The sequence below is a fragment of the Eumetopias jubatus genome, unplaced genomic scaffold (genome assembly GCF_037043125.1).
Source record: "Eumetopias jubatus isolate StellerSeaLion01/CBP00866 unplaced genomic scaffold, mEumJub1_p1.0 scaffold_12, whole genome shotgun sequence".
Classification (NCBI taxonomy): domain Eukaryota; kingdom Metazoa; phylum Chordata; class Mammalia; order Carnivora; family Otariidae; genus Eumetopias; species Eumetopias jubatus.
The window spans coordinates 93,055,449-93,081,265 of record NW_028274818.1 but is presented as its reverse complement, the minus strand read 5'-3'; the positions used below and the strand labels follow the sequence as shown (position 1 = coordinate 93,081,265).

General features: G+C 53.5%; 1 protein-coding gene across 3 annotated transcripts in view; it reads left to right on the top strand.

Moving 5' to 3' along the window:
- Positions 1 to 377: 377 nt before the first annotated feature.
- GSG1L (GSG1 like) overlaps positions 378 to 25,817 on the top strand; it is a 202,600-nt gene continuing 177,160 nt past the window's right edge. For 2 of the 3 annotated variants that reach the window (XM_028110129.2, XM_028110127.2), the window contains exon 1: positions 378 to 748. In XM_028110129.2, coding sequence (XP_027965930.2) covers positions 409 to 748 — 340 coding nt within the window. In that variant the 5' untranslated portion in view covers positions 378 to 408. The remainder of the gene's footprint in view (positions 749 to 25,817) is intronic. The other variant, XM_028110126.2, reaches the window with a different exon arrangement.

Here is a 25,817-nt window from a genome sequence, read left to right as displayed (position 1 = left end):
GCCCGCGCCCGGCGTGGGGCGCCCCCTCTCCCTGCTTAGGGCGGGCGCCGCAACAGTGTCGCCGGCCGCCTGCAGGTGTCTCCCCACGGAGGGGCGCGCGTCCCTGCGCCGCGGCCGCTGCCAGGCGCCAGCGGCTCCTCGTCGAGGTGCACTCGCGCTCCAGGCTCCGGGCGCGCGGGAGCCGCTCCGCCGCCGCCGCCCGCCCCCCGCGCCCCCCGCGCTCCCCGCGCCGCGCCCTCACCCCGGGGAGGGGCGGGGAGAACCATGGGCCCGCGCCGCGTCCGCCGCCGCCGATCGCAGGCGCCCGAGCCCCGGGGCGCGGCGGGCAGTGGCCGCTGACGCTGGGCGCCGGCTGCCAACTTCGCGCGCGGAGCTCCCCGGCGGCGCGGTCCCGGCGGCGCGGGCGGCATGAAGACGAGCCGCCGCGGCCGAGCGCTCCTGGCCGTGGCCCTGAACCTGCTGGCGCTGCTCTTCGCCACCACCGCCTTCCTCACCACGCACTGGTGCCAGGGCACGCAGCGGGTCCCCAAACCCGGCTGCGGCCAGGGCGGGCGCGCCAACTGCCCCAACTCGGGCGCCAACGCCACGGCCAACGGCACCGCCGCCCCCGCCGCCGCCGCCGCCGCCGCGGGGAACGGCCCCCCTGGCGGCGCGCTCTACAGCTGGGAGACGGGCGACGACCGCTTCCTCTTCAGGAATTTCCACACCGGCATCTGGTACTCGTGCGAGGAGGAGCTCGGCGGGCTCGGTGAGTGAGCGGCGGCGCCGGCGGCGGCTCGGCACCCGGCTACCCCCACACCCCTCCCCGCTCCGGGCGGCGCGGCCCCCGCGGCCCGAGCCCCCGCCCAGCGCTCCCTCCCGGCGGCCGGCCGAGGAGCCCCGCGCTCCGCAGGGCTCGGCCGCACGCCCTGGCACGGGGTGCGCGCGGGAGCGGGCCCGGGGAGAGTGGGGGGCGGCCGGGACGCGCAGCCGTGCCGGGGCTCCGGGCAGAGCTGCTGCCCTTTCCGAGCGCCGGGCGCCTTTGGGGACGTCGCCGCGCCCCGGGGAGGCGCGTCTCCCGGGCACCCAGCCCAGCGGCCGGTCGGCGGGGCGCGCGCTCCTCTCCGCGCCAGAACTCGTCTCTGGGCTCGCCCCCTCCCCCGCCTTCGTTCGCGGGGCACCGGCTCCCCCTTCCCGGCCCGTCCCGCCTAGGGGAGGACGCACCGACTGCTGCTCCGAGGCGCCCCCCCCCACCCCGCCCCGCTCCGCTCCGCAGATCCCCGGAGCCGGGGGCGGGGGCGGGGGGTGTCGTTCTCCCAGACGGAGCTCGGGCAGCAGGAGAGTCGGGGGTGCGGGGAGGCCGGTGGGTTCCCGGCGGGGAGCCCTTCGTGTCCTGGCCCCCGCCCGGGAGAGGATGCAGCGGGAGGGGGGCGAGGCGGCGGGAAAGCGGGACCGCTGGGCTCGGCTCCGATCAGAATTGGTGGTGGTGGTGGTGGGGTGACTTTTCAGAAGGCCGATCAAACTGCACCCTTTGCCTCGCTCCTCTTCCCGTGCCCGCCCCGGGGCAGCCAGGGCGGAGTGAGTGCCCCCGAGGCGGGCAGTGAGGCCGTGGGGGAGGGGGCAGTGCAGGGCCACACCACCCACTACCTCCCAGATCGTACTGTGCTCTAGGTCGGGGCGTGGGGACCCTCTTGAGTGAATTGACCTCTCTCCCCAAGGTTAAAAGCCTGTGCATGCACAGCTCTTCTGCGCTCAGGGACGTGGTCCATGTGGGTACCCCGATGTCCATGGGGGTGGGTGACAACGGAGTTTGCTCTGAACAAGCTGTTGGCCTGATTGGTTGTCTAAAGGACAGAGAGACAAGAAGGTGTAAAATAAACCCAAGGAGGCTGCTCCCTCTGCCTGGAATTCCCTTCCCCACATCTTCCCTGGCTGGCTTCTCCTCACTTCACTGGCAGGTCCCCACCCGGCTTGCCAGGCAGGGTCTTCTGGAGAGAAGACCTCCCCAGCCCCTCTGGAGGCAGGGTCCCCTAACTTTGTCTCTTGTCACCACCTTTAGCTTCTTCATCATGCTTGGCACAACCTGAGATTTTCTGGAGCCTGCCTCTGGTCACTCGCCTCCTGTCCCCTGTCTCCACAGGATGTCCCTGTGAGGGCAGGGCCTGGGTTGCCTGGTTGGCGGTCATCCCCAGCCTCTGGGTAGCATCTAGTGCATAGGAGGTCATGGGTACATTTTGGTGGGATTCATGTTGGATGAGGGCCTGGGATGATAAACCAGCGGTTTCCTGGGGTGCCGTGCCCTCTGCCTTGCTTCTGGAGGTGCTTGCTGAATTTTTCTGTGACCACCTGCGTGATGCTAGCCATTTGTCAGAAACCCTCTGTTTGAATAGGCTTCCACCTCTGACCAGTTTCGCTCCATCAGACTCCCTTCTGATGGGCACTCAGAACTCACATCTTTACTCCGGGATGTAAAAAAAGAAAAAAAGAACCTCAAAAGGCATCTTGGCTAAAATTTTCTGCTTTCCACTCAGTCTGACCCTGATCTTTTCCACGGAGGCCTCGTAATGTCTTATCCTGGGGAACATCTGCACCTTTTCGGGTAGAGGTCCCCACACATCACCTCCACTTGTCACCAAGTTTCTCCTTTGTGTAGAAGCACAGCCTCCTTGTCCTTCCTTTACGCACATACTTAAAAACCCAAGGCTGCGTCTCTGGAGTGGTCCAGTCCCTGCCTCTGTGGGGTATCCCGGCCGCCGATGGCTGGCTGGGTCTCTTCACTGGGGTCTCTCCTGGCTTTTCCCTGAAGGTCACGGCCCCACCTCTTGTGGTGATTTCCCTGTGCAGCGCGCATCTGTGTCACTCATCTGGGGCTCGACACGGGATGTTTAAGCCTGAGCAGTTTTAAAAATCATTAATTGAAAAACATTTAAAGCAATGTTGGCTTACATTTATTGAGCCCTTAATGCGCACCAGGCACTGCTAAACTTCTTACCTGCCAGATCTTGCTGACTCCTTGCCAACACCTCCGTGGCAGGCCCTCCTAGGGTTCCTACTCTTCAGATGAGGAATTGGGGGTTCAGGGAGGTTTTTGTCCAGGCATTCCAGCTGGTGAGGGGGCCCTGATTATCTTCGGGGAGAGAAGGGCATCAGGGTGAAGTGAATGATGCTGTTGGGGGATCCGGGACGGGCACCGTTTTGGGGGGGTTCTCCACCAGAGACCCTCATCCCCAGTCCTCTGTTCATAAAAACACGGGTGCTTAGTTTGTTGGGTAAATAAAACAAACCCACAGTTTTCCCTTTTCTCTTGATCGCTGTTGGCTAGAGATCGCCCCTCCCAGAAAATCACAATTTTCCTCCCCGAGAGCTTGGAAAATAGTTATCAGCCTGTCAGAGCCGGTGAGAAATTGGGGAGGTCTGCGCCAGCTTGGATGGTTTCCCTGGCTGATCCCACAATGCCCAGATCCTGCCTCACCACCTCCATGGTCCTGTAAGGATGTCAGGGAGTACCTGGCCTCAAACTTTTGTTGCTATGACAACCTTTCTTCTGTGTTCTGTGACCATTTTGTAATTTATTTTTTACTGAGGAGAAGGAAAAAGAATGCCCCAACACCCCCACCGCCCCATAAAAAAATCCTGCGCTCCTCTCTCCCCACCCCTGAAACATCAAGGACCATGTTCTTTCCCTCCCGCCCAAACTACAGGGAAGGCTTTCTTTCCTTCCCAACGTTTTACGTTCACCCCAACGAAAACACCAACCATGAAATCCTGACCTCTCCGTGAGAAGCAGCCGCTAAGTGTTCCTTCCTCTCCACCGCTTGTTCGGTGATTTCTTTCTGTGCCCAGAAGAGCCTCTCCCCACTCTGGGCAGCCACAGGAAAATCTAATAAGCCCTTTTACCCACATGAAAAAGTCTACAGCGTTTACAAAGAAAACTGCAGCCTGTCCTAAACAGACACAATCTCACCAGACCGGGCACAAAGAAAGCTTTTCTCCTTCCTCCAAGAAGGAGCATCAACCTCCTTCAACAAACAGAAAGGGAGCTTGGCCTTGACACAGAATTAGCCCGAGCCCTTCACGCAAATTGGATTTCTCTTCTGTATTAGATGCTCAGAAGGGCTGTGTGGTTGCCCGTTGTTGGTATCCTGGGGGCGGGGGCAGCGGAGGAAAGGTCTGGAGAAGGAACAGGGAAGGTCTGGGGGTGGGGAGATGGGCTGGCGGGACGTGTGGTTGTACCAAGTGGGAGCACAGGTGAGGTTGGGCTTCATCTCGCATGTGTTTGAACCTGAGTAAGTAGGTGACTCGGGAAGTCTTGGAGGGGTGGCAGGGCAGGGTGGAGGAGGGCTTGCAGGGATGCCTGGAGGGAGGTGGGACGGAGGCAGCCGCAGGGAAGGGAGGGACGGGTCACAGGAAGCAGGAGCACTGTTTCTCCCGGGACGGGTGGAGCAACGCCATTTGTGAAGGACGGAAGCTTCTCGAGTCTCCTGTTGGCAGTGTGGTTCGGGCCAGAGCCTCAGTTTGCTCCCCTGTAGAACGGGGATCAGAGCAGGTGGCACTGGTTGGAGGTGGGAATATTCAGGGAAATAGTGTGGGTAAGGTGCCGCACACCTGCTGGGTGTGTGAGTGCCCCCTGCCACCTCCAGAGGGCCGCCACCCTCCTCTCTCCCGTACACTTCTGCAGCGGTCACCCTGCTTCCTTCGCTGACCCCACTCAGTAGGCTCTCCACGCAGCCCCACAGCAATGGCCAGATCCTGTCCCTCCTTTGTTCAGCCCCCTCGGATGGCCCTGCTGTCACTTAGAGTCAAAGCCCCATCCTCCCATGGCTCCTCCCCAGCTGTGCCACTTCTCTGGGCTCCCCTGCCCCCCCATCATGGTCACTGCTCGTCCCTTCCACACTGGCCCCCAAACGCCAGGCACACTCAGCCTCAGAGCCTTTGCACTGGCCCTTCCCTCTGCCTGGAATGCTTTTCCCCTAGATGGCCGCAAATCTATTTCTGGAAACTTCTTCAAGTCAGTGCTGAGCTCTCTCTGAGCACCCAGTTCAAAACTGATCTCCCCACACGTTTCCTGCTTGCTTTTTCTTCTAGCACTTGCCATGGACTTTACCTCGTCTGTTTTGTGTATTGCCCACCAGCTCCGTGAAGGTGGCAGAATCTGCGTTTATCTGCTTGATTCACTGTTGCTTCTTTAGTGCTGAGGACACTGGCACACACTAGGTGCTCAGCGAACATTTGTGGGATGAATGTTGGTTGCTGTTAGGATGGTTGCACTTTCTCGGGCTCCAAGTGTCTTCTTCCCCTGCAGTGAGGCAGGGGGCCAACCGGGGACACCTCCCCTTTCACTGAGGTGCCCACTACACACACCCCGCCTTTACACACCCAGGTGCTTGTGGGGTGGGGCCATTCTCACGCAGGAGGAGAAAGCCCCTAGCTGAGCCCCCCTTTCTTGCTTCCCCTTCTTTTCTACAGAAAACCCCAGATCTTCTTCTGCCTGCTCCCTTCAGTTAGGCCACTACCTTTTTCACGAGTATGAGGACAGATATGATGTCCCCACCCAGGAGGCTTCTAGCGCTGAGAGCGTGTCAGTGTAATATCAGATGGGCTTTGTGTTAGGCTCGTCCGATGGGCGAGGACTCGGACTTCGAAAGGCGTGGCTCTAAGCCAAGATCAGTGTTGTTTTCTTGCATTTCCAGAACAGCTCACTGACAGCCTAGTGCCATGGTTACACCTATTTTCTGGGGCACAGAGAGATGAAGTGACTTGCCCAAGGTCACACAGCTACCCAGCGGCAGAGCTGGGATGGGCACCTAGGCAGAAGGTTCCAGAACTTGGCTCTTGCCTTCTGTGCGGCACCACCCCCAGCAACGCAACTCATTCAGGCTCCCTGGGCTCCTGCAATAGAAGAGCTGTGCACCGGAGTCACGAGCCCCAGGTTCAAGCCCAGGCTCCGATGCCTGCTTGCCGAGTGGCTCTGGCTAAGTCCCATGCCCACCCTTTCTGGCCTTTTCTCTCCTCATGTGTAGAAGGAAGGTTTTGTGTGTTTTTTTTGTCTGCATGGCGGAGGCAACAGAGCACCCCATGATGACAGGCTTCAGGGACAGACAGCCGGGGCCCCAGCCCCCACGCCACCGCTCGCCTGCTGTGTGGCCTTGGCTGGGGGCTCGCCCTCTCTGGGCCTCAGTTTCCTTGGCTGGGACGCAGGGACGATCAGAGCTGTCTCACCAGCCTTGCTGGAGGTAAAACCGATGGTGTGGGTGCTCTGTCGGCGCACCGAAAACACCCAGGAAGGGCTGTGACTGACCCCATGGCCCGGGGTCTGCTCGGAACCGTCCCATCTGTTTCCTTTGGCCCCGCAGTGTTTACGGTCTTGGAATGAGTCGCCAACATTTGAAAATGGAGACACTTGGCGGAAACATCTGGATTTGTGGCTTTCCTCAAAAGCCTGGCAGGTCTGTGAACAACCGGGCCCGGGATCCCATGGGAGTGGCAGTGGACCCTCCCGGGAGGCCACAGGCCACCCCCTCACTGTGGACACAACCTGCCCCCTTCCAGGGGCTCCGGCCTTGGAAGAGTCCTCCTCGGTGCCTCTGGACCTCTTGTCTCCACCTCGTCCTGCCGGCTCTTCATTCAGAATCTAGCCCCTGCCGACCGGGCCCTACAGTGCTGCCCTGGCCTGTGCCCTGGCACCCCGCCCCCGGACTAGGGCAGTAGGCCCTCCCTGGGCTCCCTGCTTCTGCCCTCGGCCCCCGTGGTCTGCTTTCTACCCAGTGGTGAAACCCAAGTCAGATCACCTCCGTCCACTGTGCAGTCCGTCTCACGCAGGTTCAGGGCCAACGCCTTCCAGGGCCTGTACCTGCATCACCTCTCTTCCTGCACCCCCTTCACTCCGCCCCAGCCCCAAGAGCCTCCTTGCTGGTCCTTGACCAGGCCAACGCCTTCCTGCCCCAGGGCCTTTGTACTTGCTGTTCCTGCCATCTGGGAACTCTTCTCCCACGTGTCTGCAAGGCCGGGTCTGGGCTCAAAGGTCCTCTTTCCCAGGGGCCTTCTGATCACGCCCTCTCAATCAGCAACCTCACCCCCCGCCCTAGCACTTCCCTCCCGCCTTCTCCCCGCCTGTGGCTGTGACTGTGGTGTTACCCACTACATATCATACTTGTTTATCTTATGACCTCTCTCCCCTGCTCCCCAGCCAGCTCCGTGGGGGCAGGACGTGGTCCGTGTCACAGAGTGCCACGTTCCAGCACCTAGACGGGCTGGCACTTAGTGAGGGTGCAGTGACTGTGTGCTGAATGCATTTGGGATTCTAGAACTTCTCTGGACTTCTGGGTACAGCCAGAGGCCCCGGCTCTGTGCTCCGTGCCCGTCATCCCCACAGACTTGTCAGTCAGTCTGCTTTGCTCTCCTCTCTTCTGTTCTGCTCCTGAGACGCAGTGCTCCGTGGGACCCTGTGGGGAGCTGGAGGGGTTCGGTGTGCTCATTGCCCCTTTCTAATCTGGAGGACCAGGCTTTTGGGGATGCTATGACCTCAGGCCTCTCTGTGTTGCCTCCAGGACCGTGGTGTTGAAGCTCTTTTGGTCCCAAGTGACAGAAGCAGACTCAAGCCCCGATATGGAAAAGGCGTGCCTCATGGGGGGCTACCGCCCCCCACAGTGTCCAGGTGGAGACGCAATCACCAGGCCTTGCAGGTCAGGGCCAAGGCCCCCCAGGCTCCTGGAGGCCCGAGGTGATGGGCCCTCCTGCCAACTAAAATCCTACAGGGGCCAGCCCGGAACAACAGGAGAGGGCCATAGAGGGGGTGGTGGGGGCTGTGGGGAACCGGGGGCATCCGCCTCCACTAGAAGGGCAGCGGCTGCGCCCCAGATGACCATTCTCATTGCAGGGTGGAGGCCCATATGGGACCCCGTTGTCCATTTTGTCAAAACTCCAGGTATTTCTAGGAAATCTCCAGGAAATTTCTAGGAGATCTCTAGGAAATTGTTAAAATTTGGGAACTGATTCAATTAAAAAATAAGAAGACTGCCCTGCTGCAGGCCAAAAGCAAACACTTCCGAGGGGGCGAGCAAACCCTCTTGCCAGTTTGCAATTTCTATAGCCGAGCTTTGCTGGTAACAAGATTTGATTCTACGTCTGTTGGTTCACGGTCTTGAGACAGAATCTGATGGGACGATGTGGTGCAGGGGGCCGCGGTTGGTCCCGTCTGCTGTGTTCTGGGAGGGGGGTAGGATTACACAACCAGTCCTGTGGGAGAGAGGACCAGAACCGGGAGCCAGGGCAACGGAGGGTGCTGGGGCAGACATTCCAGAAAGGAGTCCATCCTGTTGGCCAGGACTGTAGGAGTCACTGCAAGCAAGAGAAACTCATTTGAAATGGCTTTGAGCAAAATAAATAAATAAATAAATAAATAAATAAATAAATAAATAAATAAAAAAAAAAGGAGCTATGGTCTTTCTTTTTATAGATTCTGATTTTTTCTAAAGATTTTATTTATTTGTTTGAGAGAGAGAGTGATAGCACAAGTGGGGGGAGAAGCAGAGGGAGAGGGACAAGCAGACTCTGTGCTGAGCTTGGAGCCCGATGTGGGGCTTGATCTCACGACCCTGAGATCATGACCTGAGCCAAAACCAAGAGTCAGACGCTTAACTGACTGAGCCACCCAGGTGTCCCCCCAGCACTTTAAAGTAATCTCTATACCCAACCTAGGGCTCAAACTCGCAACCCTGGGATCAAGAGTTGCACGCTCTGCCGACTGAGCCACCCCCGTGGTGCCTCTTCATAGAAAGTCTCATGAGAAGAGTCTGGGTGTGTGGCGTGGCTGGATCAAGCAGGGTTGTTGGGAATCTGTCTTTCCAGCACTTGGCTCTGCCTTCCTCTGGATTAGCTTCATTCTCAAGTGTACCCTCCCCTGTGGCTGTCCCTGACAGCTTTGAGCTTCCCTCCTGTCCTTCCAAGAACTTCAGTGGAAAAGCAAGGTCTTCCTTCCCAAGGTCGAAACGAAAGTCCCAGAACTGGTTCTCGGAGGATGAACTGGATTGCGTCCCCAGCCCTGAACCGATCAGTGTGGCCCAAGTGGGTGGCCAGGCCTTGGTCACTTGTGCCCTTGGTCACATGGTCACACCCCAGGGGGCAGGAGATGAAGACATCTCTGCCCGAGCCACATGGTCTGAGAGTGAGAGGGGTGTAGCAGTTAGCTCTTGCCACGTAACGCTGCTTAACAACAAAACCTCTGTGGCATACGACAATAAATGCCTCCGTGGCAGGCATTTACTCAGCTTGAATCTGTGCTTCAGCGACTTAGGCTGGGCTGGGCTCACTCATGTGCGGTGGTCACTGGCTGGGGGCTGGGATGATGGAGGCAACCTAGGCCTCTTATCCTCCAACAGGCTAACCTGGGCCGTTCTCATGGTTGTGTCAGAGACGTGAACGCGGGAGCAAGCCACACTGCGTGGTGCTCTTCCAGCCCTTGTGGACACCGCGTGTACTTACATCCCATTGGCCAAAGCAAGTCACATGGCCGAGCCCAGAGTCGGTGTGTGGGGGTGCTGCAGTTATGGTGGCCAAGGGCTTGGATACATGGAAGGGGGAAGAATTGGGGGTATTAAAGCAATCGCTCTATCACAGGCATCCTTCAGACTCCGGGGCTGGTCCTAGTAAAAGGGGCAGTAGATGCTGGTCATGTAGGAACAGAGATGCCCCTCCTGACACAGCAGGGGTGCATGTGGGAACCGAAGGACTTTGTGGCCATGCCCTCCATCCCTGGCCTCCTTCTTTTAGCCAAGACACTGCAGCTGTGCTTGAGTCCAGGGGTTCTTAACTGTTGGCGGCTCTGGGGCTCTATGATGCTGGCATAAAACCAGGTGCCTGCATCACAGAGAAAGGCATCCCCCCAAACACACCACTTGGCCTACAGTTTCCTGAGGTCCATCCCCGGAGACCACATCAGGCTATCTCTGATCCACCTGGTGTTTCCCGAACTTGGCCTACGCCCCCGATTCATCTAGAGAACTTGTTAAAATGCAGATCCCCAGGGTCTTGCCCTTGGACTTTTTGCTTGGTGTGTCTGGGGCGAGGCCCTGGAATCTGTATTTCTAACTAGCTCCCCAGGGTTTTGGGGAACACGGCGGGCACGGGCACCAGCGTTCAGAGCCAGCCCTGTCATTTTGCTTCTGGGAATGAGGCAGTGGGCAGGCCTGGCCCCCTCCCTCCAAGCCCCTGCCTGCTGGCTCCCCCTGCCTCCTGCTCTCTTGTTTCCCAGGACCACCTTCCGCTCCGCTTCTGCTCTGAGCTACTGGCCTCCCTGCAGTTCTGGATGCTCCAAGCTGATTTCCCACTGCGGGGGGTTTGCTCTTGCCCGTCCCTCGCCCAGAATTCCCTTCCCCTGTATCTGTAGGTCTCTGCCTCTTCAACCCCCAGCCCTAGCTTCCGCCTCCTCCCAAGGCAGCTCCCTGCAATGAGCTTTTTATTTATTTCCGTGCCTCTTTATGATTTGTATCTCTCATCCCAAAGTGAGCACCTCAGAGCAGACCAGAGACCACGTTCAGCTTCTCACTGTGGTGTCCCAGGAGCGGGACAAAACAGTCCTTAGGAAGTGGCAAAATCCCCTGGGATCGGAGACCTGACACCCAGTGTCTCCCCATCCTGGGAATGTGCATGTTCCCTTGGAAATGCTCAAACCCCACGGAATCATTGAGGAAGGCTGCGGGGGTGGGGGGCAGGCTGTGTGTGTGTCAGGGGGAGGGGTGGGGGACAACGTGATGGGGCAGGGTCAGACAGCCCTCCTGGCCCGCGGGGAGCCCCCGTGGCTCCCCAGGCCTGTCCCATGGACCTCACAGATCCTAAGGAACGTGTGGTTTAGGTGGGGACACTGGTGGAGACCATGGTTTAGAACAGAGCAAGCAGGAGGTTTTCATCTTCCGAGTTTTCAGAGGAAACGTGGTCCTCGGTTTCTGTATCTGAAAAGTGGGGGTAATGGTGGTACCAGGCTTTTTGGATGGGCTCCTTCCAGGGATTCCTGGTTGATATCTCCTCCACATGAAAGGCCAGAATCCCTGCCCCCCAAACAGTCCCTCAGCTCCAAAAACAAACACGAGGGACCTGAACTTTAATTGGCTGGTGATGGTGGTAAGATGTAGAAGGTGGCCTGGCTGCACGCTGCCTAGGCCGTTGGGGTAACTGGGTTGTAGGGTGCGGGGCCTGCCCACTTCCCCGCTGGGGGCACGGCCAGTGGCTGTGGGGGCCTTGTCCTGTGTCCCAGCTTTCCAGGGACTGGGTCCAAGGTGATGGCTGGACCAGGGTGGGGAGAGGACAGAGCGGGGTGGGGAGAAGCAGAGCAAGACGAAGGGACAGAGAGGGAGAGAGACAGACACAGGGGCACACACAGACACACGCACACACATGCATGCACGTGGAGGGAGCGGGCCTGAGGAGCTGGAGGGGAGCCGCAGAGGGGAGCCTGACATAGCCCGGGAGGCAGGAGGGGGCACCTCTGGCCCTTTCTCTGCCCTTTTCCAGGAGTCTGCGGCTCTGCCCAGGGCAGCTCTTCCAGGCCTTCCTCCCTTGGCCCTGGGCATGGTGGGCGGGGGGGAAGGGCCAGCCCCTCGCCCAGTCTCCCTCCTCCCTCCACCCATACCCTGTTGGGGGGCCTCTCCAAACTGTCCCAGGTTATTTTTGTCAGTCATTCGCAAGCTAGGAAACTCAGTCTGTGGGAGGCAGCTTCTCAGCAAGCCAACTGGATCTGCGCCATGTTGCCTCTGGGACACACTTGTGGATCCTCCACAACCCTCTGTCTGTGTCCGTTTGTCCTCCCTTCTCTCCGGGCCTCTGTCCACCCTGTGTTCTCTGTCAGAGGGTCCAGCTCTGGAGAAGGGGAGGGAGAGGCTCAGTTCCCTGCTTCTGTCTGTCCCCCCGGTTCATGCCGCATCCCCCCACTTTGCCACGTGAGAGCTCTTCTGGGTGGTCCTGGAAGAAGCACAGAGGGAGGGAGACCTTCCCCGGAGCACAGTTGGGTGGGGTGGACACAAGTCTCCAGTCACCACTCCATTGCTGCCTCCACTTGGGGGTTTGAAAGGAATGGACAAACCCCACACTAACCACTTGCTGTTGCGCCCTCACCAGCCGGGGACAGGCTGCGTCGTGCTGCCGTAACCAGCTGCAAACCTGGGAAGGTTCAAACAACCATGGCGACTGTGTTTCATGTTGTCCTCCTCAGGGACCCGGATAAGAGAGGCTCCATCTCCAGGCCTCCATGGCTGCTGAGGCCAGGGCGTGGGGTGAGTTTCTGCCTAGAAGTGGCGCCTGCCATTGGCCAGAGCAAATCCCAAGGTCGCATCTAACACCCTCAGGGGCTGGAGGATGGCCGTCCTACCGTGGGCCTAGAAGCGGGGAGCTGGGAAGATTGGTGATGGCGGCAGGGATGGCTACCACCCCTGCACCCTGCCCCTCTCAGCCCCATCTCAGCAAACGACAAGAGACACACACACACACACACCGCTCAATCCATCAGCACATCCTATTGGCTTCTTTGAAAAACATATCCGGAGTCCAGACACTTCTCACCCTCTCTCTGCTACCGTGGCTGAGCCAGGACCGTCCCTTGCCTGGACGACCTGGTGGAGGACCCAGCAGCCCCCTCACTGGTCTTCCTGCCTCCCCTTGTGCCCCATAGTCTGCTAAGAGTTCCTGTACACGTTGGATAACGTCCCTCCAGTGGTCTCGTCTCACTTGGGTAAAGCCAAAGTCCTCCCAGTCGCCACAGAACCAGACCTAAGTTGTCCCTGTTGTCCCACTACATTGTTCCTCACTTCCTCTGCTGGGCTTTTGTGCCCACCCCCAGGCATGCTTCTGCCTCAGGGCCTTTGCACTTACAGATTCCTCAGCCTGAGCACTCTTTCCCAGATTCCCACCTCCTCACTAATAAAATGTGTGGGGTCTTCTCTGGTCACTCTGTTTAAAACTGTGACCCCCGCTCCCAGCACACCCTCTTCCAACACTCAGCTTAATTTTTTTTTCTATAACGCTTCTCCTCCTGACATTCATGGACCTCAAATGCCCCAGTGACAGGCAGCCCATTCTCAGAGAATCACGAGCTACCTTGACTCTGTTTTATGGACAAGGACACTCAGTCTCTGCAGGGAAAATGACTCCTTGCAGAGTTGGCGCTGGGACCCGGACTGGTTCCTCTTGGCCCTGGCTTCTAGCTGCTGGTCTTTTGTTATCCCTTAAAGATCCACGGACCTTGACCTTCAGTTTCATGACTTCTGCTCGATTTGTCAGAAGAACGGTTATTTAAAAATAGCCCTTCCCCGCTTCCCAAAAAGCTACTTTTCCTGGGATGGGTAGGAAACGAACAGTTGGAATTACTCTGATGGGAAGCCTTGAGATTCTTTTTTTTAAAGAATATTTTATTTATTTATTAGAGAGAGAGAGAGAGAGAGAATGAGCAGGGGGAGGGGCAGAGGGAGAGGGAGAAGCAGGCTCCCCACTGAGCAGGGACCCCAATGCGGGGCTCGATCCCAGGACCCTGGGATCATGACCTGAGCCCAAGGTAGATGCTTAACCGACTGAGCCACCCAGGCGCCCCAAGCCTTGAGATTCTTATTCATTCTTTCATTGAGTTTTGTGAGCAACTACTATATGCTAGGTTTTGTCTATAAGTGCAGGGATGTTAGCAGGTAACAAGACAGAGGAAGTTTTTAATCTCGTGGAGCTTATATTCTAGAGGAGGAAAACAGACAAGAGGTTGTATATACATTTGTGCATTTTACTGAGATTTATTGAGCCCTTGCTAAGGCCACTGTGGGTTTGGTGGTGAGCAAAAGAGACAAAGGCCTTGTCTTCACAGATCTGACATCCTAGGCAACGAGAACAGGTTTATTGGTGATCCTGGCCATGCGGCACCAAATTCAGGCCAGAGTGACCCTGGGACTCAGGGGTTGGGGAAACAATCGGACTCCATGCAGGAGTGAAGGCTGACTGGCTCATTCCACATGGGTTCTCGCTTGCACCAGCCCAACACATCTCTGTGACTTTTCATTTTCCCGCTAACTGTGGTGGAGCAGAATTTGGAGACCCATGGTCATCTTTCCATATATGAACCCTCACCTGTCAGCCAAGTTGTTCTTGACCTTCAAGTATTTTCTGGGACAGTTATTCCCATTTTCAAAGATTTATCCTCCTTTGTAATAAGAGATTATTTGGAAGGATTTTCTGGAGGCTGTCTTGTCTTCTTCAGTCTTCATTTACTTATTTATTAATTCACTCATTCATTCAGCCTGTTTACTGAGCATTTATCTGCTGGGCACCAGGAATATTGGAGAACTTGATGAACAAGGTCCCTGCTCGCAAGGAGCTCACATCCCAGTGGAGAGAGAGAGAGAGAGAATAGATAAGTTAATAAAATAGTAATAGATAATTCAGTAATTTCATAGAGACATAAGTGCTACAAAACAGGGCCATGAGGTGGCACTCAAGGTTGGAGTTGCTTTTTTTTTTTTTTAAGATTTTATTTATTTATTTGACGGAGAGCACAAGGCAGAGTGGCAGGCAGAGGGAGAAGGAGAAGCAGACTCCCCGCTGAGCAGGGAGCCCGATGCGCGACTCGATCCCAGGGTCCCGGGATCATGACCTGAGCCGAAAGCAGATGCTTAACAGACTGAGCCACCCAGATGTGCCTGAGATTAGAGTTTTTGATAGGGTGTCATGGAAACTTCCTTGAAGGAGTGCCATTTGAAGTCAGACCCGAATGAGCCAAGGGGGGCAGCCTTCTGGGGGCGAGGAGCGCTGTAGGCAGAAGCAGTCCATCCTTAGTGGTGGGTCACTTTGGTTTTCTACCCATGGAGTCAATTTTCTGTGAGTTGTGTTTTCTTGGAAAATAATTTATTCATCAAGAGTTTTGAACTGACTTGAGTAAAATTTAGCACAGCACTTTCTTAGGATTAAAAGGAAAAGTCTCTCTTTGATTGGTTTCCTTTTTGTACTCCTTGTCCTGTGGATTTTAGTTTTCTTTCTCTTGTTTTTCTTGTTGGAGTCTGCCGAGTGTGATAGGAGTCCTGGTGAACGTTGCTTTTCAGACCCTCCAGAAAATGCAGACTGGCTTGAAATCCTTATGCAGGACCTGGGCTGAGATGTCACATCCTCACTCTGGAGACTCTGATAATTTGGTCCAGCTTCTCCTCTTTATTTTTCAACCCAGGTCTTGCCAGGCTGTTTGATGGTCCCTGCCCTCCCCCCATCCCGCCCCCCATGCCTGTTTTTAAGAATCAGTTCTCTCACAATTCTGTTTGTTTAAATTTTCAAATACAACCTGTTTTCCTTTGGCTCAGTTTTTTGGGGTTTGTTTTATTAGCATTTTCAAGTATTTGAGTTGAAAAGTTTGTTTCTGTAGTTAAAAACAAAGAAAAAAAGAAAAAAGAATGCATTTAATGCTATGAGTTTGCCTCTGAGCCTCACTTTGGACCTGTCTTGTGAGTTTCAAAATACATTGCTTTCTTTGAAATGATTTTCTGAAATCACAATTTTGTCTCTAGCAGTTCTTTTTTTTTTTTAAAGATTTTATTTATTTATTAGAGAGAGAGAGTGGGAGAGAGAGAGAAAGCATGAGCAAGGGGAGGGCAGAGGGAGAAGCAGACTCCCTGCTGAGCAGGGAGCCTGATGCGGGACTCGAACCCAGGACCCCGAGATCATGACCTGAGTCAAAGGCAACGCTTAACTGACTGAGCCACCCAGGCGCCCTTGTCTCTAATGGTTCTGAAACTTCAATTTCGTTTCTCATTAATGCAAGAATAATTTAGTAGAGCACTAAAAATTTCCCAGTGCTTTGTCTTATTTGCTGAAATGTTTGGCATCGATTTCTGGTTTTACTGAATGATAAAGTGGCCAGTGAACTTTCTGCTTCATAATCCTTAAGAATTTTTTGGGCAGTGTCTTGGTAAATGTCCCTGAAAAAGCAGGGACAGTCCCTGTGTGTCGGGTAAAGCAGCTCTATAGCTAGTATTAATCAAGGACTTTCTTGTTTATTTCTCTGCTGTCTTGATGTGACAAAAGCTGAAGTAGGTCAAAGTCTTTCCCTTCTATAGAATTCTTTCCATTTTTACTTGTGTCTCTGCTAGTTTTTGTTTTTATAAAGTTTGATTCGATGTTATTCATCACAGAACGATTCATGACAGTTATATTTTCATTGTGAAATTGTGGATTTTATCTTTTGTCAAGATAAGATGACTGTTTTCCCCTAGTGAATGCTTTTTGCTTTGGATTCTATTTTTTCATATTTTAATATTGCTAACCCAGCTTTGTTTTATTTGCATCCCTTTGATGTGTCTCTCTCTAGCCTTTTCATTTTAACTTTCCATGTCTTTCTGGTATGTGCATATCTGGCGAGAGCAGTATAGTTAGATTCAGTCTTCTGGTACACCCGGAGCATCTTAACCAAAAACATTTATAAATACATCCGATCTCATTTCTACTTCAAGGGTAGGCCATGTGGTGCCTCCACCAAGGCAAGAGGAGGCTCGAGGACCCAGTTTCAATTCCAGCCCAGAGGAGCAGAGACACAAAAGAAAGAAAGGTCCTCTCCACCTCTTGAGTTGGGTCTCATTATGTCCCTAAGTCATGTCTTCCTTTGGGCAGAGGTTTAAGTGTCTCGGGCTTAGTGTCCCTAACACTCTGCGTTGCTGGTTCAGGTTTCTGCAGGGTTGGGTCTGCCCTTCATTGCTTCCGATGGGTGACTCTACCTTTGTATCTGTGGGACCTTACGATCCTTCCTGTCTGCATGTGGCTCCCATTTCAACTGGACTGCTTTGCTGGCAGCTCTCCTCAAATGAAATCTGTTGTCTTAGCTCCAATCTGCCAAGCCTTGGTTATAGAGTTTAGAGTTTATGCTTTCTTAGGGACATAAACAAATGCTTTTATGAATTATCTGTGCTTCCTTTAATGCGTACCTTTCAAACAGGTGCTTCTCTTCTTTATCTTGAGTATATCATTCCTCTTTTTAGGTTTGTAGGATTGTCCCCCCAGTGCCCTATGTGTGATTATTTTCCATGTGCTTCCTCATTTTGGGTATGGAATGGTCTCTCCAGGCCTAGTATTTGCTCACACATAGAGCGGGTTCTCTTTGATCTTTCTCACCCACCTGGCTGCTCTTAATTCCTGCTCACCTGTTTTAAGATCTTAACTGGTCCTGAAGACTGGCATTTATATCGCTAAGCTGATTTCTGTTTTGGGGGATTTTAAAAATATTTTGTTACTCTGCGAGCTAGAAGTTGGACCTCCCTTGCTCACCTCCTGATGAGCCTTGAATATTGCAAAGAGGAATTACTTTCCTTAACAGAAATGGTTGATATAAAACTACACTTCCCCAGGTGCACCCTGCCTACAATTTTTCCCGTCTTTGCCCAGTTTTCTTTATGATTCAAGATGCGACGCGCTGTTGCCTGTCCACTCAGGCTCTCGGCCCCGTGCCCTCACTGCAGATCGCAGATGCTGGCTGGCTGGCCGGAAGCTGGGGTGAGCGGTCCTGGTCTCCATAGAAAGTGCTCAGTGCTCCAGAGGATGGGCGCTGCCTCTACCACAGCCAGCGATGTTGTGGACTTAGGGCGGCGGAGTCCTTTAGGCTTCTTCTTCCTTGGCTGCAAAGATAAGTGGATTCATGGAAATTCCTTTTTGCTCCAGCAGAGATCATTGCCGATAGACCCCAAACTGTAGCTCCCCTTGTAGCATTTCACTGCTTTATGTGTCTCCTTGACATTTTGGTTGAAAGATGGGCAAATCACACATCCCTGGCTCGCCGCCAGTCTTAAGCTAGAAGCCCCACGTCCTCTGATGGGCACAGGTTTTGAGAAGGAGGAGGGGAAAGTGTGGTAGACATCTCCACTGGATTTAGAATCTAGAAAATATAAGTTGGCATCGTGACCCATTTATTCGCTCATTCGCTCCTTCATTACATGACAACTCACTAAGCTCTGGACAGACGTTAATATTTTATCAGGTGCCTTATCCTGATAGGACAAAAAATGGCTAGCATTGGGTCTCTGTCCTGGCAAAGAATTCCTCCAGGGCCAGCTCTGTGTGATCCTGACTAAATGACTCAACCTAGTGGTGCCGCATTTTACCCGTCGATAAAATGGCCATAAAAGCCCAAAACATCTGAAGGGTCGTTCTGAGCTTGAGAAGGTGCAACATACGGGGTGAGGTCTCTTCCACAGCGCCCAGCACTGGGGTGCAGGAACACGTTTGATGCCTTCAGGTCAGGATGAAGCTCTTGGAATGCAGGGAGATGGTCTGGGATGGGGACACTGGTGAGAAAAGAGATGCCAGACTCTTAACTGGCTCCAGGAGATGCCCGGCCTCGGGTGGGGGGGTGGCCCAGGAGCTTCTGGCGAGTCACTCACCTGCTGCGTGTCCAGAGTAGGAGCTCAGCGGAGGGAAGGGTCTCTGTTCTGGGGGCTGGGAGACTGTCTCTATCTCCTGGGTCCCACTCAACAGAAGGGGTTCTCAATTTTCTTTGCTGGAAAGGCACCTATCCTTGAAATTTCATTCATTCACTCCTTAGAAAGTTTTTTGAGTGCATACTATATGCCAAGGGTTTTTTTGTGTGTGTGTGTTTGTTTTTGTGTTTGGGGGCTAATTTTTTGGTAGTAAGACTTCAGTGACGAAAAAGACAAGCTCTCTCTACTCTTACCAACTTTTGATTCCTTTTTAAGGGGGAGTGGCAAGGCAACAAATAAACAAATTAATAAGGTGGTTTCAGAGAATGAGAAATACAATGAAAGCGAGGTCACAGGGGAGGGAGGTCTCTATGGGGAGCCGATGTTTTCTCTGGGAACCGACTGTCAAAAAGGAGCCTCACAGTGAAGATCTGGAGAAAGCGGGTCAGGCAGAGGGAACAGCAACTGTATAGACCCTGAAGTGGGAGCAGAGATGGAGAAGAGGTCGGTATGGCTGGGGGTCAAGTTAGGAGGTGATGGCAGTGATCCGCACAAGACAGTAGGGTGAGCGGGAAGGGGTGGGCGTGGGGGAGGGGAATGGACATCGGGGAGGGGGTGGGCTGGGGAGTTGTTTTGCAGATAGAAGCAACAGGACTTGATGAGGGGGCCAGCCAAGGAGGGAGAAGAGTCAGGGGTGACCCCTGGGGTTTTGATCTGAGAGACTGGTGGGTGGTGCCATTTGCTGAGAGATGAAGGAAAACAGGGAGGAACAGGCTCAAGGGTGAAAATCAGGAATTTCGTTTTTGGGCATATTGAGGGCATATTGGGCAAATACTCATGTTGACATCTGGCCTGCTGAGGACCAAGGACAGAAGTCCAAACTAGTGTGTGTGTGTGTGTGTGTGTGTGTGTGTGTGTGTGTGTGTGTATGCATGGGTGTGTTCTTTGGAGGGTTTGTCAACATTGGCACTGTTGACATTTTAGATTGGATCTTTCTTTGTTGTGGGGGGCTGTCCTGTGCCTTGTAGGGCATTTAGAAGCCTCTGTGCCATTAGCACCCTCCTCAGTGGGTCAGAATGACCATCAAAATGTTTCTAAGCATTTTCATGTGTCCTCTGAGGGCCCAAATCGCTCCTGGCTGACAACCCATGCAATCTTCCCAGGGACGCTGACTGTCATCATAGGAAGAAATGGAATACACACAACAGGAGTGACAGCACCATCCCCTTCCTCACCCATGGTCCACATCCTTCATGGATCGTATTACTTTTTCCTGCAAATCTCAGGCGCCACCTCAGAATCCTTCTTAAAGCAGTTGACCAGTAACCATCACCAGTGGCTGAGATTGGTAATGAGAGGAAACCCATTTAATCTCCCTGTTCTAGGGCTGAAAAAAAAGAAAGAAAGAAAGAAAGAAAGAACCCAGAATGCTGTGGCCCACACACTGATTTACAGTAAAACCCTCGATAGCGGTCTTTATCCATCTGTGCCTCAGTGTCCCTGCATGTCCGCTGAAAACAAAGCTAGCTGCTTTCTATGGATGTGACAGAGCCTTAAGTGGGAGGATCAATGAGTTAATCTTGGTAACTCAATTTGAGTTTTTGGAGGCGGGCGGAATATTACAGAAATGCACAGCAGGATCATTATCTCATGGGGTGCTGTGAAGGTGAACCTGTAAATAATTAGAAAACATTTAGCTGTTATAAAGTGCCAGGTTTAATAATGAGAATAATGAAAAAGAAAGGCTCTCAGAAGCGGGCAGGCAGGTTGGAAGGCCCAGCAATCGGCTCTCAGGCTATATTGCTGGGAGGATGGAGTGGTGGTGCTCAAGGCTACAGTAATCTGTGTGTGATGTTTTGTTCGGGTTCCTCGTAACCATGGAGACAGACTTCTCCCCCTTCTTTCCATGGAGCTGATTCCACACTCCTGCACTGTGTATACACGGTACACGCATGTCCTCCCTTCCCTCTACCACGACTCCTTCTGGCTTGGGGCGAAGTGAGGAGTCAGAGGAGGCTCTGGAGAGGGACAGTGTCTTGGAATCTGAACGCCAGGACTGTGGGTTCACACCCTGCCTCTGCCCCTTCTGGAGTGGGTGATCATGGATAAATCGCTCAGCCTCTGGGAGCCTCCGTCTCCTAATCTGTAAAATGAAGATAAAGTACTTTCCCCTCACAGGGTTATGGGGGGGGGGGGAGGGTCAGACTCCATCTTGAAGGGAGAAGTGCTCTGTGAGCTCTGAAAGCCTAGAATGTGACCTCACTTGCTACATTGTTAATATAGGTCCCAGGAACCCGGAATTACAGCAATCAAATCCTTGATTAAAAACAAGCAAAACCGACAAAACCAAACCTGTGGTTCAGGATGTCCTCTGGTCACCCTCAGTCCATGCGTGGCCTCATTGTTTTTTATTTGTGAGTTTAATAAGAGCCCTTGAACTAGGACCATGACTCCGGCAGCCTGCAGCTTGAAGCTGCGCTGGGTGCCGTCTTGGGCAGCCTGCCTGGGCGCGCATCTCAGCTCCAGCCTCACTGGAGACGGAACCACAAGTTATTGACCTTCTCTGTGCCTCAGCTCCTCGTCTGTAAGTGGGGTAATAGCAGTACCCACCACACGGTTGTTGTTATGAAGATTAAACGGATGGATACCTGTAAAGCTTTGTAGGACCAGGTCTGGCTACTGAGCATTTGTGAAGTCAATGAACTTCATCAAGCCTGAAAGCTTGATATCCAGTTTCAGTAGAGCTGGTCACAAAGCTGGGGGCAGGATGGGGAGAAGTGGATAAGTTGCAAGGGCAGGTGGCTGGGGGGTCCAGGCCAGAGGCCATGTGTGTGTGTGTGTGTGTGTGTGTGTGTGTGTGTGTGTGTGTCTAGAGGTGGTGGGTGGTGAGGACCTGTCCTTGGTGCTGATGTGGAAACATTTGATCCATGACCTGCAAGATGATGGGATGGGGGCACTTAGATCAAACATGTAGCTAACAGGCAGTCAGGGGAGGGCTCAGGGTGCAGTGCCATGGGGAGAGGTTGGAGGTGGCTGCATCCCACTAGGGGAAGTATTAGATGGAAAAATGTAACGTACAGCACTCAGATCCAAAGAGTGAACAAATAGGATGTATGTAGCTGGTGAGTCCAGCAGCATAAGACACGGCCAAACTCTGGTTAACTGAATTTGATGTGAGGATAGGGTCTGGTGCATAATAAGGATGCATATGTGTTTTTATATTATTATTGTTATCAATGCAGCTGTTACTGTTGTTACTATTATTCTGGGCCAACAGCGAAAAATAGGTTCCAAAACCAAAATGTGACCTTGGGTCATATCAATAGAAACATTATATACAGTATGAGGGAGGTGTGGTCCCTCTCTTCCTTGCCACCGTATAGGCACACCTGAAGCATTTGGGTTCAGTTCTGGGTGGCCCCAATTAAGAGGGACATTAATGAACCGCTCTGGATCTTCTGGAGAGGAACCAGGAGGGTGACATTCACAGGGAAATGGAGGCTGTGTCTTATTCACCCATTAATGGCTTGCAAGTCAAGAATTAAGGAACAGAGGAGCTCTGTCCTTGCGGAGTGCATACTCTTCTAGGGCGTAAAGAGCAGGCACATGGCTCTCATACACAGCGGGAGATGCAGTTAACAATATTGGGGGTTTCAGTTGTCAGGGCACAGCATTTTAAGCCAAGGGAAGAACGGAAGGCAGAGTGGTCTGGGGCATCTGGGAGCTGTTTTGAAATGTGTCAAGGGCTTCTGTGGGAGAAAAGGGTCTGCCTTATCCTATGAGACCCAGAGTCACCATCAGAGGGAGACAGTGCTGGGAGGACTGACAGAAGGAAGCTCCACTCAAGTCGCCTGGGCTGCTGGGCCACTGCCTTTAGCGGGGCCCCCATACGCCGACTGTGAGTGGAGGACTTGAGGTTTTACGTGTGGCGGTGCACTTGGGAGGGGATTCTAGAAGTTCCGGTGGCGAAGGGGGGCCGTGAGACAGGGTGGGGGGGATGTGGGCGGCGCAGTGTGTGCTCCTAAGCAGGTCACATGTGGACTCTGGGAGATGCCCCTGGGACGTGAGGAATCAGGTACCTGCCCGCCACCTGCCAGGGACCACGGCGTCACTAACTGGTCCCCACTCTGGGGAGGCGGCCAGGGCCAGGGGCATGTGGGTGGTGCCCGGGACCCGGCAGTGAGTTTCCTGAATGGGCTCAGTGCCCTGGGTGACTGCTGACGGGGAGCTGGGCAGAGTCCGCCCTGGGCTATGTGGAATCTTCGGGGCATTCAGTCCGCGTTGCCCACTTGAGAGATGCTGTAATCCCAGACCTTGTTATCCTGCAGGTGATTGGGGGAGTTTGGAGGTGGGTGGACATGGTAGAAGAATAACTTTTCAAGCTGTTTTTTTTTCCCTTAAACCACCCACTCCAGCCTCACTCTCTGGCTAATTCTAAACACGGAGCCCACTCAGATACCAGCTGGTGGTCAGAAGTGCCCAGTTTGCTGACCCAGACGAATCCTGCGCTGATTAATGGTGTTTTTCCGAGGGAGTGTGACCTGGCGGCAATGAGGGAGCCGAGCGACCCAGGAGAATGGCCCTCATCCCAGCTTTCTGCTGGGAGACTGTAGACAGGTCATTTTCCCTTGGGTGGAGGGAGCTCAGATCTCCCATCTGTAAGCTGAGGGCTGGATGAGGAAATCTCTAATTCTAGAGCTGACATTTTCGGTCTCCGGAAAAGCTTGAATAAGACATTAAAGCAATTTATTATTTGAGCTGCCATTAAACTACAAAGACCCTGTGTGGAAATTCAGGCTATTACCGTGGCGTGGCAAAGTGCTTCCTAATATTTTATGAATTAATCGTGGCCCTATTAAAGCCCCTTGGGAGGGAATGCACGTGTGCTATAAAACCAGACGGGGATGGGTGAGGGGGTGAGTAGATGATAAATACTTTCTCTGAGGTGGGCCACTGACAAGCTAGTGACTGGGGCTCCCATGGGAGCAGGAGCCTCACCTGTTTTATTGGATTTAAAAGGCACCATAAAAGAACCCAACTAGCTCACTATGACTTACACAATATACATATTCTTTAAAACATACAGCTGTAATTAGTGTGTACGGCGGAGGGGGGAGAATTTACCTGTGTGCGAGGCGCACTCCCATTTTACAGCTGGGGAAACTGCCAGAGATGCTCCGTGATTTGCCTCGTACGGGGGTTCTCACCTGGGGGCGATTCTGCACCCCAGGGGACACCTGGCGATGTCCCAAGACATTTGTTTGTCATGACGGGGGTTGGGAGGCTGCTCCTGGTGTCCGGTGGGTGAGGGCCAGGCTGCTGAGAGACCTGTCACTATGCACAGCACAGTCCCAACAGCAAAGACTGACCCAGTCCCAAATGTCAGCGGTGCCCGGGCTGAGAAACCCTGCCTGGTGTAACCCCGGCGAGATCTCCCAGAGTCCTATCACCGGCCCCCAGCCGCCTTTGCCGCTGCCCTGGTCCTGCGTGGGCACCGATGAGCCCTGGTCTCCAGTCTCCACGATGGGTCTGCGTTCAGAGCTGAGATGTTGCCGACGTGGTTCAGTCGTGGTCTCCTTAGAGCAGGTGCTGAGGGCTCGGACCAGCTCTCTTTGACAGTTTTCCTCTTCCCACTACATTGTTTCCCCTCCTTAATATACTCCTTTATAGTCTGCTTTTCCATTAATTATTGTCATAAACATTTCTCCACATTTCTGCAGTCCTAATAATGATCATGATTAAGGGGGTCCTACTTCTCCATCTGTTCACAAAGCACTCTTTCCTGAGTCATTCCTGTGTTGCTGGGCATTTATTTTATCTTTTTGGTTCCTTTATAGTTTAATACCACAATGATTATTTTCTTGAATAGATCATTTTTGTTTGTGGGATTATTGCCTTGAAACAATTTCCCAAGTGTATCTCTCCCTCCCTCCCTCCTTCTCCTTCCCTCTCCTTCCCTCTCCCACTGTCTTCTCTCTCTCCCTTTCTTCTCCCTGTCCTTGTCCCTCTTTCTCTCTCTCCCTTCTTTCCTTCCTTATTTGATTTGATTTAATTTAAATTTTTGGAATAATAATATATGCACATGATTTGAAATTCAAAGGCATAAAGCAATGCACAGTAAAAAGTCTCCCTGTTCCCAGCCACCCACTCCCTCTCCAGGGGCAAGCACTGGTAGCATTTTTCAAGTATTCGTCTATAACCCTCTTTATAAATGGTGTGACAGTCTGCCCACTGTTCTGCCTGTGGGTGTGTGTGGGATCAGGTCTCCTTTAGATGTGGGGGCATGGAGGCAAAGAGGGCCTCTCTGAGGAGGTGACATTTAAGTGGAAACCTAGAGGATGGTAAGAAGGAAGAAGAGTGAAACAGGAAGAAGAGGCAGCAAGTGCAAAGGCCCTGGGGTCAGGATTTTTGGCAGATTTGAACAACTCTGAGGAGGCCGATGGGCCTGTTGCAGAAGAAGAGAGGTCGAGTTGCTTGGGAGGGACCTGGTCATGCAGAGCCTTGTTGGCTGTGGCATAACATTTGGACTTCATTCTCAATACACTGGGTTGCCTTTGACGGTTTTTATGCAGGGAGGTGGTAGGATATGATTAGCATTTAACGAAAGAGCATTCTGACTGATGCGTGGAGAATGCTGGATAGAGGCAGAAATAGGAGGGGTGACAGGTGGTGGTCCAGGTGAGAGACGCTGGTGGCTTGGCTTTGCGGGGAGACGAGAGAACTGGATGGATTCAGGATATAGTTTGAAGCCAACAGAACCTGCTGGCCTACTGGATGTGGAGTTGGAGAAGAGAGAGACACAGAGGACAACTCCTAGATGTCTGTCCTCAACAAATGAATGTGTTTATTACTGTAATGGGGAAGACTGATGTGAAAACAGGTTTTTGGGTTTTTTAATTATTTAGTGGGAAGAGAGGGATTTTGAGTTCAGACCTGGCCTGGTTAAGTGTGTGATGTCTTTTTGAGGGCCCAGAGGCAATGTCAAGTGCGGGGTGGGAGGAGCGGCAGCGGGGGCGCGAGGGAGGGGGAGTTGGGGAGGGGAGAGGGGAAACAAACTGTACCCCGGGGTCAGAGTGTGAGCCAGGCCAGAGATAGCGATTTAGGAGGCTGTTAGCCCCGGGGCCAGCTGGGTTCCCCAGGAGTGCTGAATCTATTACTTTCACCCCGACTGCGCCAGCTCTGGGTGTTATCATTTATGTCCTTGATTTTGTTTCTAATTTTTCAAAGCAAACATGGCCTGTAGTGAATTGAAAGACATTGTATGGCTGCTTGTATGGGGATTCTAAGGTCTGTCTTCCTTGTTCTAGTGCCTTTCCCTCATCTAGGGTGAGAACAAGGTCAGCTGGGTACCCAGATTAAGAAAAAAAACCTTTCTGGTTTTCCTGCATTCATGCATCTCCAGCCATGTCTACCTTGAAAGTCAGG